General features: G+C 40.3%; 1 protein-coding gene across 11 annotated transcripts in view; it reads left to right on the forward strand.

The window, feature by feature from the left end:
* The window catches only part of camta1b (calmodulin binding transcription activator 1b), a 275,440-nt gene that overhangs the window by 243,323 nt on the left and 11,583 nt on the right, over window positions 1-20,534 (forward strand). For 10 of the 11 annotated variants that reach the window (XM_079858260.1, XM_079858262.1, XM_079858261.1 and 7 more), the window contains 5 exons: window positions 5,426-5,579; window positions 9,417-9,557; window positions 10,568-12,816; window positions 13,779-13,905; window positions 14,364-14,498. In XM_079858260.1, coding sequence (XP_079714386.1) covers window positions 5,426-5,579; window positions 9,417-9,557; window positions 10,568-12,816; window positions 13,779-13,905; window positions 14,364-14,498 — 2,806 coding nt within the window. The remainder of the gene's footprint in view (window positions 1-5,425; window positions 5,580-9,416; window positions 9,558-10,567; window positions 12,817-13,778; window positions 13,906-14,363; window positions 14,499-20,534) is intronic. The other variant, XM_079858267.1, reaches the window with a different exon arrangement.

Raw genomic sequence — 20,534 nt, forward strand, 5'->3', positions numbered from 1 at the left:
ATTTGCAACTGGTCAGAATACATTCTTTTGAAAATATCAATGATAATAAATAAATTGGAATAATTATATGATAGTATTGAAGTAAAAAGAAACATAGTTTTTCTGTGATTTAATAATTTGTGCAACAAAGGGTTAATGCAGCACTTCAGGCTCTTTTTCTCTCTGTAAACTTGCGTATTCATGTTTTAATGTCATAATGAATAGCATCAATGGGATGAATACTTTAGACAGCGTAAAGAAAGCCACAGCAAACAGCTTGTAGATTAGGTGATTGGAGAGACTATAAAGCGCAGAGATCAGTGTCAGGAGCCTCTGGGCAGTTTAAATGCAGAAAAACCTAATGGGTTACAAAACACACTTCTGTGTCCACACGTAAAACCCTTCACATGTGAGACCAAATTGCCCTTGAAATGAAGTGTGTGTGTGTGTGTGTGTGTGTGTGTGTGTGTGTGTGTGTGTGTGTGTGTGTGTGTGTGTGTGTGTGTGTGTGTGTGTGTGTGTGTGTGTGTGTGTGTGTGCGTGCGTATGTGTGTGTGTGTGTGTGTGTGTGTGTGTGTGTGTGTGTGTGTGTGTGTGTGTGTGTGTGTGTGTGTACGCGTGCGCCCTGGGCAGAGAGCAGCTTAATGATGGACACACTGGAACATTCATCATCATGTTCACTGCGTCCAGGGCAGCTATTAAACACAGCCCAGAGTACAACACACACTCTCAATGCATTTACACTAACACAATATGCAATGCAGACGGCTATGAGTAACACACACACAGACCGTGTGATCGATAGATGTCACGCGTCAAACACAGTGTCGTGCCAGCAGAATGTCAAACACTGTGCGGACGCTGTATCTGGATCCGTGTGATTCACATTTAGAATCATAGTTCATCCATAAATTAAAGTCAACATGAAATCAAAATGGACATTTCTTGTTTTTCATGACATATTGCAGTATATGATTTATTTTTTTAATTTATGTGCCCTCATAATCTTCAAACAAAATAACTTCCTCTCCGACATCTCGTCTTCTCTGATGAGGGCGGGGCAACATGTCACTCACACGAGATCGACCAATAGCAAACCACAACCATCTAATCAATTCCCGATAAGCAAAATCAAATCCCGCCCTACATTTGTTCTTGTTCGAAAAGCTGATTCATTCAAATATACACCACAATAGGGAAACAATTATATCGCAACTTCCACCTCATGCGACTTTAAAAGTCTGTCGTCATTTTTTCCATATAGTGAAAGTGAAACGGGGGAAAAAAAGCACCATAAAAGTATCAGAGGGGAAGATTTTCAGCGCATAAAAGGTTAAATTTCAGTCTTTTCCCTCACACCGATCTCATATTTGGTACTATTTCTTATTCATATTGCATTTGCGTGTGTTTTTGAATGTGTGTTTGCTGTGCAGCAGTTTGAATGAGACACACAGCTGAAGTACAGCAGGTGTGAGACGACTCCAGACATTTACAAACTGACACAGACGTGCCTGTAATGCAAGATCCACCTGTGTGGAAGGAGAGAGCGAGAGCGAGAGAGAGAGAGAGAGAGTATTTATACACTTAATTTATTACTTTCATTAGCTTTGATGAGATGGGAAGCAGTTTATGGTTGAGCTACACTGGCCACACATGCAAACATGCGTGTTTGTGTGTGTGAGAGTGTGTGTATCTGTCAAGGCTTGTTGCCAGGTTACAGCCATGTGTTGAAGCTGCCATAAGCAACAGCACGTATTGCACCATTGGGAAGTGAACCAGAGAGAAATGGAGTGAAAATCACTTATAAAATTCAGTTCTAAAACAAGGAAACTTTTGGGGTGAGTCAGCACGTCATTGAGGAGAAATTTGATCTTTTGATCTTGTATGAAATGTGCTATATAAATAAACCTTTTGACAGAGTAAAACCGTCTAGATGACATGCACTTAGAACCGCCTAATACAGGGAGAGGTTTGACTGACATGATACGAATAACTCAGTTTGCTTTTTATGTGACTTTATAGGTGCAGGAAAAACTCAAAAATTACAACAATATTAGATAAATGTGCAACAGATTGGCAACCCAAGAAAAAGTGCAACAGTTTCTGTGAAGGCTCTCCAGATAGAAGAGGAGAAACTGTAGGAAAATGTGTGTGCACAGCAAAAAAAAAAAAAAATCATTTCTCTAATCAATATTTTCTTCCTTTTTTTTCAGTAAACATCTTAACACCCTTCAAGCAAAGATGAGCAAATATAATTTTTTTCTTCTTTTCTTGATGTCTTGCAAAAAACGTACAAATTTTGTAAAGCTTACATTGTACTTCTTAACTAAATTACCTTATTTTGAGGATGTTTAGTCCTTTTTAGGCCCTTTGGAAGTTTGCTGAGGCCCTCTAGTGGGCTCCGGGCCCCTGGCTGAGAACCAGTCAAAAATGCTAATTTCACATCCATTTTGTGTTAAATATTTTGGCCAATTTGATTAAATTAACACATTTTACAATGTTTAAATACATTCATAATACACTAGTACTGAAAATGTGGGCAGAAAACAGGTTATTTACACTAACTCTGCCCACTGACGTCTGGTTGGGCCAGATACAATTCTGGAAGATGCTGGATAGTTAATGTTAGTAATACTGTAGAGGTAAGGCGTGTGGCTGAAAGTTGTGACGCATATATCGACCCACGTTCGAGTCCACCTTTTGCCAAACAAAAACAGATTATGTGACTCTCTGAAATTGCATATAACCAGACAATCAAATTTGCATTTTTGCATCAGGCATTTGTGACTGAAACTGCGTGAGACCCTTCTGTTGCACATATTACATTTGACACTTTTGAGCAACTACATCCCCTTTCCAGAATGTTCTTGCTCATAAAAACGGTGAGTGGTGGCGAATATGCTGGCGTAGAAGTTTTAGCACAAAACAGTAAAATAGTGCCTTCAAAGGGCAAACAAATAATGCAATCCAATTTCTCTCTTGTTTGAGACTGTGATGAAATCAGCTAGTTTTTTTTTTTCCTTAAATCTACCAAAGGTATTGTGCAAACACCTTGAAATATGCATCCCTGAATGTGTTAGCTCTTTTCCGTCTCCCATCTGGTCGCTAACGCTGCAATATTAAAATGCTAATGGAGCCGTCGGACAGACGCTGAGAAAGGAGAAGTTGATTCCATCTTTCACGGAGCCTGAGAGAGACGTACTAACTCTTCCGGGCAAGAACGCTGAATGATTGGCTCTATTTAAAAGCCAAAGGTGATGCAAAGACAAAAGGAACTGATTTTAAAGTCAAGTTCTGGCCCGTATCTCATCGATTAGCTCAGATCGCGTGACTCGCTGTAGAGTTTCGGGTGGAAAAGCGTGGAGTTGGATTGATAGAGAAGGTAAGTAAGTGGCAGCAGGGGAAATTTATTGACAGTTTAACATTGACAAAGCCTCAAAAACGGCTCAAGCTGCTGCCGCTGCCACATTTCTCTCTGTCAGAGAACCCGTGCCAACCTTCCCCGTCATGCACATGTGCTTTTACTCAACCCCAACTATAAACTAGATCATTTTTGGGAGACAAATGATGGGTGGTGAATAACTAATCCTAACTGACTCAGTTTCTCCATCTCTCTTACTTTCTTGGCTATAAATGAGCATAAAATGCACAACACTCCTGGCTGTTTCTGTGTTTCGTTCACATGTGTCAGTCGTGTCCTTTGGGTGAATCTATGAGCTCCGGTTTGATTAGTCAGTCTGGCCCCAAAGCTCCACGTTTCCCCTTCACACCCACGACTCATGCTTATAGCAGCTGAGCTTTAAACAACACCTATTACTCTTACGCTGTCAATTAGGATAATTTATGGCCGTAATTCTGAGCCGGCATGAATTGCGGTGTTTTGATGTTGGTAAATACTTAGAAGTTAATTGGGGGCATCTGCTCCGAGGAGTTCGGGCGAAGAATGGGAGACTGTTGTGTTTTCACGCGTGCTTGCCAATTAACAACTCCCACCTCCATGCCACCGAACGCAAAACAACTCGCAGACCCGACGTTTAGCGCGTTTGCTCCTCCGCCGTGGCTCAGATTCTCCGGTGTGTGTGTGTGTGTTTAGATGGAGTTGTAATTGCATGGGTTAATTTCACTTCTGCATATGGGTGTTTCTTTAACTGTATGCAAATTCTGCCCTGTGGACTTCTGTAAATCACACTTTTAATACACACGTTTTTATTTGTTAAAGTCCCCATGAGACCAAAATTAAGTATGAATATGTTAGCCTTAAGGTTATCTAGTGCGCTCCAAAACAATGACAAAATTCGCAAAACTTACAGTCTCTCACTTGTGCCGATATGGATCAATGATTCTGATGACATCTCTTCAGCTTTTCATCATATTTTCTGTCCAATTAAATGCTCTCTAGAATCTAAAGCATCATTATATAAATAGATGCTGAATCAAAACGTAGCAAACCTTTGTCCACTGTTACGGTCCACTGTTATCTTCACACCAGATGCCATGAAACATAAATTATGGTCGGTCTATTTGAGACTCACTGACGCTTGTCTCATTAGCAAGTGCACTAAAAACTTTATAAAACTCTTGGTTGTGGTGGTAGTGAGGTCAGGACTTATTGACAGTCATAATTTGTGTAGAAAAAATGATATAATAATTTTCACACCATAAATGTTCAGTCTGTTTAGATATGCATTGTTTTGTCATTTTTTTTATAGTTTAAAGGTATAGCGCAGGATTTTCTTTTTCCGGGTGGATCATCAAGACTATTGGTCCTCCTACGTGTCAATCATTCTGGTGATATGTTTACGTAAGGCCGTCGTACGTGCTCGTGCACACGATTCACACGATGGCGTGCGCTCAAAACACAGGTTGGGCTTCCCACTGATGAAGTTTCTACTTGACAGGTAAAGTTTGGCATGCTATTTGGAGAAATCCATTTAAAATCACTGCTAGTAAAAGTTAATGTAAGCTATGATTAGCTCGTGCACACGTTTAATAGGCGTTCCCTCTCGGGAGCAGGTAGAGTGTTGCGCATGTGCATTTTTTCTAAAAGTGGAGAGGGCGGTTCTTTTCTAAAATTCGGGAAAATCCTCCGCTATACCTTTAAGGGAACAAATCTGGGTTTGGGAGGAAAAGCTGAAATCTCGTCTATTTATTTATCTGTTCTAGTTATAATAAAAAGTCAATCCCTGAAGTTGAAGAAACGTCAGTATGTGAGAGCACCATCGCAGTATTCATTCGGGCTTTTTCGTGGTTTACCACATTTTATTCAAGGCATGCTTCCTAAATCTTCTCCATGGACCCAATCAAAAAAATGTTCGGACTTTCTTTTGAGCAGAAACTCGCTGTTCTCCTTTTGTGTCAATTTCAACTCGCTCTTGTCTTAACTTCCTTCTTCCCTCATTATATTCGTTCTTTCATCTCATCATCCGTTTCTTTTTTCTCTCTTTAGAACCCTGACATTGTGCTGGTCCACTACCTGAACGTGCCCGCCATAGAGGATTGTGGGAAACCGTGTGGACCCATCCTGTGCTCCATCAACACAGATAAGAAAGAATGGGCCAAATGGACCAAGGAAGAGCTCATCGGGCAGCTCAAACCAATGTGTGAGTGTTAAACTACATTTATAGACTGGTTAGTAGTATAATATGTCTAGTATAGAGAAAAACAAAGCATGATTAGTTACAGAAGACACAAATACACTGTGCTTATGTATTTATCAATTTATTTAATAGCTGTATATTCATGGTTATTTCAGAGAAGAGAATCTGTATCTACATGGTAGTTTAGGCATTTAAGTCACACTTGAAATATCTGAATGTCACTGCATGATTAGATAATAAAATATCAAAACAAGTGGCATTTGCCTTCATATTTTGTATGACATTCAGACATTTTAAAGTGTCCAAATACTGTTTAGTTCTCAGAGGGGTGCATCTGTACTGCTCATGCATGTCAGGAGAAGATCCAAATCATTCTGACACTCATCCTCTGGTCTCTCCTGTGCTTTTAACTTCACAAAACCAATAGAGTTTAAGACCACGTCTGTGTTCACACACTGCCACACTCTCTGTACATTCACAGCAATGTAATGTTAGAGTGACTTTTAAATCTTAACACACATCAATGAGTCATTAACTTCATGATGTGGTAGAAAGGGCAGGAGAACGCTTCTCACATCATCATCATCTCTTTGAATGACCTTCGGCGAGTGAAGCTCAATGACGGTGTGGTACTGCCACCTACTGGTGACAGGTGGACGTCGCAGAGGGTTGTGTGGGAACTCAAATATTTAAGGTTGCTGATGCTGACTGCTCTCACCACTCATGTATTTTGAATGATGCAAGCTGTTCAGATCAAATGTGGACTTGATGTGGCCCATATATGTACTGGGGCATAAAAGGGCATTCTGGTTAGATGTGTGTGATTCAGGTAAAAATATCTTAACATGTCAGCGGAAGAACGTGAACATCATTTAAATATCGCATAAAGAACATTGAGCTTATTTTATTTTATGTCAGTTAAGCGCATTTACCCTGTATTCTCCATACTGTAATGTGTCTGGATGTCTTACCTTTGAGTTGCGATGTAACTCTGATTATTCTCAATGATTTTAATTAGATTCTTAATTATTTTTTTAAACATATTTTAAGTCACCCTTCAATTAAATTTAGTACAACAATATATATGATTTCAATACTGTAAACTTGTTTGTTTGTTTGTTTATTATTTTAATAACAGAATGAGAATTTAAGGGTGAAATGTGCTCAACAAAAGTTAAATAAGCAAAATACTATAATATGCATCTATATAAGATATATATATATATATATATATATATATATATATATATATATATATATATATATATATATATATATATATATGTTAGCAGCTGTGTTCTCTCTCTCTCTCTCTCTCTCTCTCTCTCTCTCTCTCTAAACTGATTTGTATTGACTGAAATCATGAAGTTCTTCTCTGAGTGTCTCTAATTGGATTGTGTCAGATGACTGTGATGTTTATTTCTGGACTGAAAGATGAAAAATGATGCTCTCAGTAGATGAAGTGCACGGTTCCATGCTGTGTTTTCTATCAACATTAGAAGAAGCAAACAAGATGGCTTTAGTAACTGTCACTCTGCTCATATAGATCTGTGATGCTTTCATCTCATTAAAGCTGCATCCAGGGCCTCATTACTGGAACATACTGCACATGAAACAGCATAGATAGAGTAAACCCGTATTTGACTGGTTCAGGCTTGTAACATAAGCCATTCATTGATCGCCTGTTGTTTAGGTGTAGTACCTGAAGATGTCCAGCAGATGTCAGGGTTGAACTGCTTTGCTTTATTAGACTGGTTTTGGGTGATCTGAAACAGCACCTGTTTAACCACAGTCGCCTCACAGTTGTCTCATCATTTGAAAGGAAGTAAAGCATATTTTTCTGCCACTTTAGGAATGTTCCAGGTTCAGTACAAGCTTATGATACATGTGTCAAACTCTGGGTTACAGGATTAGTTTCAAGTAGACAAAACTAAACCAATGCAGTTATGACACTGATCATAAACTTGCTATGTCAACTCAGGCTTTTATCTTGAGATCATGAAAGTGTGACATCAGTAGCGAACAGCCAATCACATGCTTTGAAACATTTCAATTCACTTCTTGCAATAGTCAGAATCGGCTAAATTCTTTCTCTCTTCTGCCGAAGAGATTGGAGAATATGGCATACGTAAATTAATTTACACAAGAAGAAACAAGAAGAAAACGTCTTGCTATATCAGCGCAAGTGAAAGTTGTGGAGTTAGTTTATTTAGTTGATAATATATATAGCCTATGTATACAGAGACTCGGACATGTAAGCTCACGTAGTCATTTTTTAAGCTTTATCTACTGATTCCATATCTTATTTATATTACATATTATCTGTATATAATTTTGTTCATTTAAACTAATAATAATTAAACAAAAATTTGGGCTATAATATTTATATGAAATATATCAAATAATCATAAGAAATAATCACCGCTAAAAGCCAGACAATTATGTATTTAAAAATAGTTACTATGTTGTGATCTTTAATTTGCAGCAAGAGAAACTGGCAAGCCGTTTTGACTTTTATTCATTCCCAGGATATGAATTCTTGATATCAACAATTCGAATTTAACTAGTTAAAATGCTTATTCTTGATATCAGAAATTAAATTTCAACTAGTAAAAACTATAATTCTTGATGTCTGTAATTGTATTTTCACTAGTTAAATGTCACCATAGGCTGCCATTCAAATTCAATTGTTAATGAATTAATTTCTTACTAGTTGAAATTCCAATTTCACATATCAGAAATACAATTCTTACTAAAAATCATCATTTTTGTTATCAGTAATTGTGTGGTTACTAGTGCAAATGTCTAATCTATATCAACAATTGAATTGCTATTTAAAAAAATCATTTTTGATATCAATAATTTGATTGTCACTATTGACAATGTTAATTTCTTATATCAGGAATGTGATTGTTACTAGTAAGAAAGACATTTTAGATATTTGAAATTACTCGGTTAATGATATCAGAAATAGATTTTCAGATATCAGAAATAACAAATGTAACATGTTGAAAATCTTGAAATACATTTCAACTAGTGACAATTGAATTCTTGATATCAGGAATTTATATTTTTTTCTAGAAACAAATTATTGATATCAAACATTTAGATTTTTACTTGTAAGAATTACTGATTTGCAACTAGTAAGAAATCAATTCTTGATATCAACAATTGAATTTTAATGGCAGCCTATGGTGACATTTAACTAGTAAAAATAAAATTACACATATCAAGAATTGATATTCAATTATTGATATCAAGAACTCAATTTCTGCGAGTGATGACGTCATTGTTGATATTAAGAATTCATATTTTTACTAGTAGTAATTTCATCCCTGATATCAAGAATTAGCATTTTAACTGAAAATTGTATCGTTAATATATCAAGATTTCGGCCGAAAACGGCTCGCCATAGCGGGAGCGCATTTATTGCGTCAGAGATGTGTCACTTTGCTCACAGCTGATTGGTCCAATTTCGGCTGAGCCACTTTCATGGTGCCTAAAACCCAGGGTTGGCACAAACTAAACTGAAATATACCTGGCCTAAACCGGCTTCATGGTTTTTCTTAGTTTTTCATGGTAAATAGCCCCTAATTTTAAAACCACGTACTTTCATTGCAAGCGCAAAAACTGTAAACACAGAGTTAGTGCAAACTGAGAGTCGAGTCAGTGGTAATCAACAGCATGACACAGACGCTCTTTCCATAAGACGGATTGTGCCCGTGATGAGTGAGAGTGGTGGGGCAGTCAGGCTCTCTCCCCTGCAGTGTCAGTAGTGCTGGCGAGGTGCTGGTCTGTGTGGCTGTCTGGCTGACGTCTGTGTCCTCTCTCTCCCGGCAGTTCATGGCATCAAGTGGACTTGCAGCAATGGGAATAGCAGCACTGGCTTCTCAGCAGAGCAGCTCGTGCAGCAAATTCTGGACAGCCACCAGACCAAACCTCCTCCCCGGACTCACAACTGCCTCTGCACGGGAAACCTGGGTAAGGGAACGGGCGTCGAATGACAACTCTGTGATTTCTCAATTGTTTCTCCTAGACAGTAATGACATTCAACGAAGAGCCTCCTGCCTTTCAGATTTGTCTCCTGAAGAAAAAAAAAAAGACCCTAGCAAAATGTCTCAACACTCTCAAACATATCTTATAACTCTGTAACCAAAAGTCAGAGATTTCAATATGAAATATCTCTCATCAAATTCTTTATTTTATTCAGGCCTATTATTCTATACTATTCTCCTTCTATAAGGAGTCATGTGAGTTTTATTGAGCCATTAAGCAACGTATCTAACAGTGATTTCACTGTATGAATGTATAGTTTATCATTTTCCCCCTACAAAATAAATCTGCCAATTTATTATTTAAATTTGGACATTGCTGTTGACATGCAAGATTACTGAGAACCCTTTCCATCATAATTTCAGGTTCAGTATAGATTATGGCCAGTTGATGGCACTATTGAGTCGAGTAAAATTAGGCTGAGTACTCCACCAAAAATGACACACAGAACACAGTAATGTCACTTACATTAAACAAAAAAGATGTATATATTATGAAACCAATGCATTAATTTTCCCTGAAATCCTACTAATAGATAGATAGATAGATAGATAGATAGATAGATAGATAGATAGATAGACTGTCAGGCATGGTGTAATTGAACATTATAATTTTTTATTACATTTTTTATTATGTTTATTTGTAAGTAAAATGTATATTTTCTTAATTTCTATATTCATATACATTGTTATATTTATTTATTTAAATTAACTTTTTTCTGTTTTAATCATGTAATATTTATTTGAATCTATTTAATATGAGGTTTTAAGCAATATTTCATAGAATAAACATCAGCATTTAGCATTTATGTGGAATACAGAGGGCCAGCTCTTTCCAAGAATCATAAGTCAATAAAATATATCAAAATGCATGTTTTTTCAGTGTATTTATGGTTATGTTAATATTATAACAACCTAAAATGTGTCTGCTCTCTGTAGGTGCTGGGAGCAGCCTGCATCACAAATGCAACAGTGCCAAACACCGGATCATCTCCCCGAAAGTGGACCCTCGCACTGGAAGCGCCTACAGCAGCACCCACTCCGAGGTCCAGAACAACGACGTGTCCGAGGGAAAGACGGAGCACAGCCACGGCGGGAGCAAAAATGGCAGGGCGGGGGGCGACGGAGCTGGGGGAACCGGCGGGCGAGAGAAAAGGAACGGAAAGGTGCACAAGCCGGCGCTGCTCCACCAGAACAGCATGGAGGTGTCCTCAACCAACCAGGTGGAAGTGCCAGATACCACCCAGAGCTCACCCGTCTCCATCAGCAGCGGGCTAAACTCTGACCCCGACATGGCCGACAGTCCCGTGGTGACAGGAATGGGCCACGTAGCCTCGGTAATGAACAGCCTGTCTCAGTCCGCCACTGTATTCATGTCAGAAGACCCTGTCTATAGCATGTCTCCCACTGTAGACCCCAACGCTCACCTCTTGGGTGCTGACACAGCCTCTAGCAGTCTAGTATTAGCGGTGACCGCCGACAGTCACAAGTTTGCCTTTGCTGGAGCAGTAGGATTGGCGGATGCAGGGTCCACAGACGAACTTGCTATGCTGTCCACAGCCAGTGTGTCTGAAGAGCTGGTGCTGTCTAGCAACCTGGAAGCTGGGAATATCAAGCTGCCCGAGACCAATATGAACTTTGACCCCGACTGTTTCCTCAACAACCCCAAGCAAGGTCAGACCTATGGAGGAAATGGGCTGAAAACCGAGGAGGGCAACAGGAGCAGCTGCAGTAACGGCGGACTTCGGTGTTCTCCGCCTCTCAACGACAACGGTTACGTCTTTAACCCCTCTCTGGTGAAGAACATCAAGACGGAGGACACGTCATTTGAACAGCAGTTGGCTAAAGAGGGTGGCTATCAGGTTGGAGAAGTGGTGAGCGATGCCGTCGGGATCTCTGGTTCCTCAAGCAGCGGCTCTGCACAAAACTCTCTGGCTCTGACGCCCACCGGTTCACTGCTGCCGTCTGGAGGTGGACTCAGTCCCAGCACCACACTCGAGCAGATGGATTTCAGCGCCATTGATGCCAAGCAAGACTATCCGTCCAGTGTTATGTCAGCGGCAGGCTACGGACAAGCTATCTCCAGCTCTCACCTGGCCCACCAGGGTCACTCCCCCAGCTTCTTTCTGCAAGGTTCTCCGCAGTCCCAAACACACCAGAACAACTCCGGTTCGACACAGAACTCCCACGACTCCAATGCCTACATGGGTCTCGTCAAGACGGACTCGACGGGAACCAACGGACATCTCCATCACCGTACACACCCCAGCCAGCACACTGCCTCTAACTGCAATGGTGGCTCTCCAAACGAACGGAACGGACAAGCCGGATCGCTCCAGCTTCTGCAGTACCAGAACCGCTTCCCGACCCCAGGCCAGGAGCATGAAGAAGTGGGTGGTTTGGAACAGCCAGCAGGAGCGGAACAAGGAGGAGGAGGCGGCGTCCAAGAGAAGGACTCAGATTGTTTGATGACACAGCCTGGTAGAGGAGGAGAACCCGAGGGTGTAGGGGGCGCAGAGCACTACCTTCAGCAGCCAACAGAAGCTGGTGGAGTCGGGCAGGGATCTGGAGGGACGAGCGCAAGGGCGGAAAGTGGAGCTTTGTGCAACAACACAGAGGGAAACGGAACCACCAACAGCCCCCATCAACAGCTTCAGCCACTCCTGCAAGGAGCCGGTTTGGTGCAGGGGTTATTCAGCACCGTAGGAGCCCACCAGAGCCTGGGCAGCAGTGGAACCAATGGAGGAGGCTCTATGGAGATCAACCTGGACCATTTTGATGTTTCCTTCGGAAATCAGTTCTCCGATCTTATCAATGACTTCATTTCAGTGGAGGGCGGAAGTGGTACGGCAGTCGTGCCGGGCGGCAGCGCTCTCTACGGGCATCAGCTGATGACCCATTCGGGAACAGAGGGGCAGGTCTCTTCTGGAACCGCTGCGCAACAAGGTGCAGATGAAGGAGCTCATGGGGCGAGAGGGTACAATTCTTCGGACCTCTGCCTGCAGCCTTGTTGCAGTCCGCAGTCCTCGCAGGCTGGGGCGGTGGCGGGCGAGGCGGGACAGCTGTCGTACATGCAGGTGGCAGAGGCCGTGTCGGCAGCTGTGGCACACGGGAACATGGCAATGTTACAGGCTACCGGAAGGCTGTTTGTGGTGACGGACTATTCTCCAGAGTGGTCTTATCCTGAGGTGAGTTTGTGATTGACACTTCTGCAGAGCTAAAAAAAAAAAAAAAGGCAGTAGAACAGTAGAGCGTTGGTGCCACCAAGGTCATGGGTTCGATTCTCAGAGAAAGCAAGAACTGATAAGAATGTAAATGTGTACCTTGAAATGCAATGTAAGTTATTTTGGATAAAAGCGTCTGCCAAATTCATAAATGTAAATGTAAATCTCAACTGCTGTAGATGTGTGATAGAGTAGCCACCAGGTGGCAGCAGAGATGCGGGAAAATGTGCAGGACCAGACAGAATCTGCATTTTCTAAACAGATATGGTGGGAAAATCTTCAGAATTTAAAGATTGTAAAATGAATAATACGCTATTATTAGTAGCTAATAATAAACAAACAAGGGGCAAGGTACATGTAGGGATTGGTGAATGATCGTTTTCTAATTCTGTGGAGACCTGTGGAGTTCTGAAAGCACACAATTCATATGGAAATCAGCCACAAGCTGCTTAATACAGGAATAGATTTCAGTCTTGCGAGGTCTGAATGTAAAGCTCAAGGTCTTCTCTACAACAAGTGATGTATTTGTTTGTCCCAGAAGCCCTTGGGCCACATGAGACACATGCTCAGCCTGTCATTAACATGCCTATTGGCAAGGAAGCAGTCGGACAAGCATAGACAGAGGGATATCAGACTTCACCACAACAGCACTTCAGCTCTCACAAACACTGGTTATTTTTTCTGTGACATTTTCCTAGTTGGAAGGAGATATCATCAGAGATGCATTTTAATTTGTTTCTTGTGGCATACTGGCATACAAATAAATGCACGTTTAGGCCAAAATACACCCCAAACAAATGATCTAGATCTAAATTCTGACAGTATAAGCATGCAGTGAATGCAAACAACCAATCTCAGGGATGCTATTGCCTTTGCAAGCTTTAATAGGTTAAATAAAAGGCTCATTATTGGTATATATTTCTCAGGGTGGGGTGAAGGTTCTGATCACCGGTCCATGGCAGGAGGCCAGCAGTGAATATACCTGCCTGTTTGATCAGATAACAGTTCCAGCCTCCCTCATCCAGCCCGGGGTGCTACGCTGCTACTGCCCAGGTATTCCAGCACAGTCACTTATACAAACTGCATGCGCATATACACATTTAAATTGTGCTTTTGGAGGGAAAGTGTGAGTCTGCTACATTTCAGCATCCCAAAAGCATCAAATAAAGTTCACAAGTCAGTATGCCAAATCATCCCAAACCAACATTTGATTTTAGAATCGTCTCCATGCTGAAATATTTTGACCTTCATGTGGTTTCAATACTGTAGTCCATTAATATATAATGTGGTCTTTTGTGAACTAACAAAGGACTGTTCTTAACAGCTGTCATAGAGAACTCATTAAAATTCCACTGTTACATAACTAAATATATAAATAAAAACAAAAATACTCTGAGCCATCACTCTTAACATTGTAAATGGTTTGCAAACGTGTGCAAACTGTAAGCTGTTTCTTAGCACATAAAAAAAATATATAATAATCTTAATTTGTGTCTCATTTCCTTTGAAAGCTCATGACACGGGCCTGGTGACCCTGCAGGTGGCAGCCAGCAGTCAAATCATCTCCAACTCAGTGGTGTTTGAGTATAAAGCCCGTGCCCTGCCTGCCCTGCCCTCCTCTCAACACGACTGGCTCTCACTGGACGGTACGTTTCGGATTTATCTTACATTATGTATTGCTGTTAAACAGTTTTGGTTATGTGTTTTATCATTTTGTATTGGTTATTTTCAGCAAAACAGTGTAACGAAATTTTAGAATGTTAATCTGAATTCATGCTATTTCATGCATAACGAATACGTAATGTTTAATTTGCGTTTTGCATATGTTTGTCTGAAAACTCTCTGGGTGGCTGATGGCAGATACTTCTTCAAGCTGTGTTTCAAATGACTAGCAGGTGCATGAAGACACTTGGCTGCTGTTAAACTATTAGTTTTGCCTGTATTTTGAACAGGGGTGGCCAGGTAGTGTTTGCTTAGTCTAAAGGGAAATTAAAAACAACTCACATAGACTCTGCTCTTTTGCTTTTTGCTTTTTTTTCTTTTTTTTGGCTTGTGGTTTGTATTAGCAAATCCTGAATATGGATAAACTGGGCTTCCAAACCTTGGCCAGATACTTCTGTAACACCTTAAGGTCTACAAGGATGACTGCCATCCACATCCGCTGGGTTAGACAGTGGAGAATCCTTCTAACCTGTATAACAGGGTTATGTTTGGGTTAAAAATAAGGCTGAAAAAGACTAGACTAAAAGGCATTCGTGGTGTATGTTTCTGTCTTTTGTCATTGCAAGTGTGGGGGGAAAAAAACTCTTTATGGAATATATACTTATCAGGTTATAAGGACTATATGGACTTGTTCTGTGATAAAATCATGGTTTGTTGTTGATTGTGTTCTGAGGGTGAATCTCACAAAGAAATATCCAGGTCATATTTAATAATAAAAAGGATTATTTTTATACTGCCTTTACTAAATCTCAAGGTTGTTTCATATTCAGTGTATATTTATACTGAAAATCAATAATGAAGCCTGGAGGGGAAAAACTCAAACCTAGAATTCACTCAGAATCAGGAGAAAAAATATATTTTGCATTAAAAAAGACAATTAAGCACATTTTCCCCATGTCCTCAACTTTAATGTGAAAAAACTCATTATCATTTTCATAGAGTGTCTGTGATTTTAATTCTCATTATTCTCAATGATAGTTCTCATTAGATTGCCATTATTGTAATGGAGTAATTAAAACCATCCAGTCTGGACACAATAATTCACTTTTAAAGATATCATTTTACATTACAGTAATGATGATTTGATATGTTTTATTTTAAAGGGGGAATGTGTTTATTTGTCCAAATAATATCTTGAAGATCCTAAAAATAAGCTGTTTTCTTTGTGACATTCAGCCCTGCATCAGCGATTTACACTCTAGATATATTTGAGGCAATCCCAATGTTAAGTGTATTTGTTAGGTGAACTTTGGGAATATAAAAACGCTGAAAAAGAGTGATCAAAGGTTATGAGATGAGATCTCATTCGTATAATCGAGCTTCATGTCTGCGTGCATCCAGCGCGTTATGTGCGTGGCACTGAACGACACACCGCCTGGCCTGATTTGTCATAATGCAGAGAGGAGAAAAACAGTTTGTCTGCAGCATTGCAGGTACTGAACCACAGGACAGAGGCTGAGAGGGGCAAGAGCAGTAAACCTGCCTCCTGTTGACACAGATTTGTCGCAAAACACCCGTGTGAGCGACCGTCACATTGTTCCCAGCGCTTATATGAGTGATCACGGCGTCTCCATTGTGTTTCGCTGCCACTCCCAAAAGAAAAACACGTCCATATCCAACCACCACTCGACTTCAGATTCGCGCCAAAACGCGCGGTTTTAGTCATACGTCAAAAGCGGAATGCTTCGAGTCCAGAAGCTGTCGTAAACAGCTATAAAACAGAAAAAAATAAAAAAAATGCGATACGATGCAAAACTCGATCTCGTTTTGGAGAAGCATGACTGGTGACGCGCAGAGCATTCGCAATGTTAAAAGATCCGACAATACGTTTTTTTTTCCCTCAATGCAATCGAATGTTTTCCGTTAGAAAAGGAGGACTGTCATGCCTGCGAGTGTTTGGAGAGCCAGCCGGTGGCGCACGACTGCGCGTAAAGCGGTGCGTAAAGCGCGTACCTGCGGCGGACGAAGCCCCGCGTCTCCATGAGCGAGCGGAGAAGATAAAGCATCGGCAGCAGGGATGGGGAGGGAACAGGAGGAGGTGTAGAGGAGGGGGACGAGGGGTCTTTATCTCTCTCTCCCTTCACTCTCCGCACTTACACTTTGTTCTATTGTTGTTGGCTCATGTGCCAAGCGGCTCCTGCGGTTAGTTTGACGCTGGATGGAGAACATGTGTGATTGACAGATAACACGTTGGCCGATTCGGGTTTGTATGCATGATTCTTTTCGTATTGGCATGAACTTGATCCACATGCACAGGCTATTTAAAGATGAATATAGGTTCTAGTTCTGCGCTCCAGGTGTCAGTGTCTTTATGTGTCCTGCTATATTCTTTCCCTTGTTTACCATGTTTCCCAACAACATTGTGAGCATTTTCTCTTTTGGAAAGCTATTTAATTATCCTGAGGGCAGTGTTTTAGAGAGCTCATGCTGGGTGAACTGTGGAAAATATTTACTACATAGACTCATTTAGGTGCTACATGGAAGTTTCTTAAAATGAATGGTCATAGAATCATCATGTTGTGCAGGTTTCACAACCAGGTAGGACTGTGCGTACTTCTGACTGTACGGCTTGTAAACTTTAACCAACCAGTGTTCTCCGAGACCTCCAGATCTCCTTTGTAAAGCATGTGTTTGCAATGAGTCGGTCAGGTGTAGTGCGTCTGTCTTCAGCACCACAGGCAGTGGACAGCGACAGTGATGCTGAGAGGATCAGACTGTTGCCCTTCTTCTGATAAGTGTTCCAGAGGGAGAGGACGAATATACTGTGCCATAAAGTTGACATTTTTTCTACAATTATTCTAAAATCTACAGTGTAATAGTGCTGACAGACCTATTAGAATTGTTCTACCAACCTGTTGACAACTTATGGCTATTGTCTTTTCCTTTATTTAGTCTTTTTCATTGTTATTATTATTATGAAGAACACTTGTTTTTAACACGTGTCTTATTTGTGTGTGTTTTAAATTACAATCTGCAATATTTGCAATCACATCATATAAGTCTAAGAGGATTTCAACTGAGTAACTTCTGTATTCTTGTTTTTCTGGCCTGCCTATGCCCTTACAAGGAGACTTGTAACTAGGTCACTATAATCAACCCTAAATCTACAGTTCACAGTTCCTTGTTCTGCTTTGATGAGATTTCCGGTGAAATTCTAGGAATATTGCGGTCATGGCTTGAGTCCTCTAATGGAGCGCCCACACAGATCTGTCCCGTCCGGGCTGTTTTTGCTCTCGATTGAGATTAAACTGTTTTTTGTTTGTATGTCTATCCTCCAAGCAGTCTGAACTAAATTGGATAATCTGAGCAAGTACAGTGCTGTGCTAGCTTTTAGTTTCATGTGTAATTAGAGTACACAACTCTCTGTGGAGATTCTGTGTTTTCATTTTTGTCCTTTGTGTGTGTGTGTTGACTTGCAATGGTCAGTCATTCAAAGCGAATGCTTATCTGTAAGCTTTTTTCTGTAAAATGTTTCCAATTTTTCATTCATTTCCATTGTCAGAAATATCTTTCTCATTTTGCTAAATTCTCTGGATGGATATAATGACCACAAGAGTATTTTAAGTGCAGTAAAACTCTTTTAAACAAATTGTTGTTGAAAGTCCATTGCTTGCAGTTATAAATGCCTGAATACCTAAAGATAGTCGAATATAAGGACATAAAACATTTACACATAAACAATAAGAGTGCTTTAGATTCCAGCATTCAAAGTCTTTGTACTGGAAGCTTTTGTTTGTCTGAGTCCTTCAAAGGTCTGGTCTGAGGCTGTACATATCTTACAAATCTCAATCAGAGACCTTGAATGTGAGTTCAGATTGATACTATGACATTGTTTGTTCAATTGTTTTTAAGCAGAAGGGATGTTTCGGCTTGGATGTGGAAAGTTAATACAAATAATCAGTGCTGGGATTATGACTGACAGAGAAATAATGGCATTATCTTAGTCCAATTCTATCCAAAAACAAGCACCTATTCCAGGGTCATGATCTACCAGATCTACCAATGTCCACAGCATTAGGAGCTGTTATCCCAGCTTTGAGTCCATGCTGAGCTAAATCCCCTTAAGACAGAATCATTGCACATTATCAGCTAAATCCTGTCGAAAGGGACATTTGTGTGATTTTGTTTTTTTCCATTTCTGTTCGATGCATTTATAGTGATGGGCTTAAACAGGATATCAGTCTGTTATAGATTTAAAGCCTGTCTATTTTCAACCTTAAAAATAAAAAAATAAAAAGTCAATATGCTCTCTGAGCTCAGATGTAGCAAATATTGGATATGCTCAGGGGGGACATTACATAGCAATCATCCAGTATTCAATAAATAATCAAGACCATCATAAAAACGGTACACATCTTATTTTGCCTCCACATTGGTGCATTAGACTTTGTCTTTTGATTATTTCTGACATAGATATTTAAGATGTATTTTTTTTATTACTTAATGCTATACAATTGTCATTCATCTGCAGACTGTAAATTACATTTTATTTAAGAGAGATGCCGGCTGTTTTTCATCAAATGTTGGAGAAGAGTGTCACAACCGTGCATATTTCCAAATGCTTGTTGTAGATTCATGGACTTTCATGATTTTTAATATATTTGGATTGCATTTTTGGATTACGTCTTAACATAGTATGCCAGATCGTGGTAGTATGGTGCTTCTTCCAAACTGGCCTGCAAGATGGGGATTTGCTTTGTGCAAATTGCATTCTGCACTAATTTAGCACTTTTACCTAATATGCAAAACAAGACTGTCAGCAGGTGCAGTTTAATGTGCACTAATTCTTCCTAGCCATATGGATGCATTGTCAAATGCTTGTTTAATTTCTGATGACTCTAAAGCCCGTAGTCTCTTTATTACCAATCCCAGGCACAATAAACCGCAACAGATCTTCAACAAGTGAGTGATTTTGAGCCCCTGTTGCTCTTGTAGCTGTAAAGTGGTGCAGAAGCCCCCACTCTCAAGAGCATGATGCAACTGTGATGAAATAGAGAAACTGGCTTGGGCTCTCTGCATTAGGATATTACCATGAGATTCTCAAACATCCAGCGAGTAGAGAGTTTAGTCCTTTCACTCAAGGCTTGTGCTCACCCACATGAGGTCCGCTTGACCAGGAGAGATACCCAGGCCAAAGGAGCAGCACCAAGGCTGATGTAACATCTGCTGAAAAACGGTAACAGAGATTGGCACAGTCTGTTTAGTACTGTTGATGTTTTTTTTGTTTTTTTTGGGGCTAGTTTTTGCATGAGCTTCGTCATTGGTCTGTGTTAGTGAAGGTTGTTGTTGGGTGCTTGGCAAATTGGAAAGTCTGATTTATGCACACAAACACAAGATGTCATTTTAAAATACTTGTTAAAGACGGTTTCATGTGTATTTACAGCTTTTTGAAGAATCTTGACCTTTTTTTAAGTTCATATTAAAAGTTAAAATGAACTCTGTTAATTAACTCTGTTGGAACTGATAAGGCTTGCGTGATGTTTCATTTTTTTCATGCATTTGTTTGTTGTGGCATGTTTTAAGAGATGATTTTGTATCGGAATTCTGATAAATTGGGACACTTTTTGACATTGAAACGACTGCGAAAAAGTGGTTCAGTTACCTTGAATTCACCTTATATATTCACCTGAATACAGCCAATGCAAATAATCTCGCCGCATCAATTTTCCGTAAACATTCTCCATCTCTACGTTAATAAACATGAGTTAGGTCTGTCTGTTTTGAAACGCTGCCCCTCAACAGTTTTAGGTTTGACACAAAGCTTTCAAGTGTTCTGTTGCCTGGCTGGTCTGCTGGCATCTGATTGGTCGTCTCCAGGCTGCTGGAGGTGTAGTAGAGCGTTGATTATGTCACAGCCCCGTTGTAGAGCAATTTGGTCCCTCCTCCCCTTTCCCCTCCCCCAGCCTACATGAGCGTACGTGTGCCGCATTCTGAGTGGAGGCAGAGAGAGAGAGAGAGAG

The sequence above is a fragment of the Squalius cephalus genome (assembly GCF_949319135.1).
Source record: "Squalius cephalus genome assembly, chromosome: 22".
Lineage (NCBI taxonomy): Eukaryota > Metazoa > Chordata > Actinopteri > Cypriniformes > Leuciscidae > Squalius > Squalius cephalus.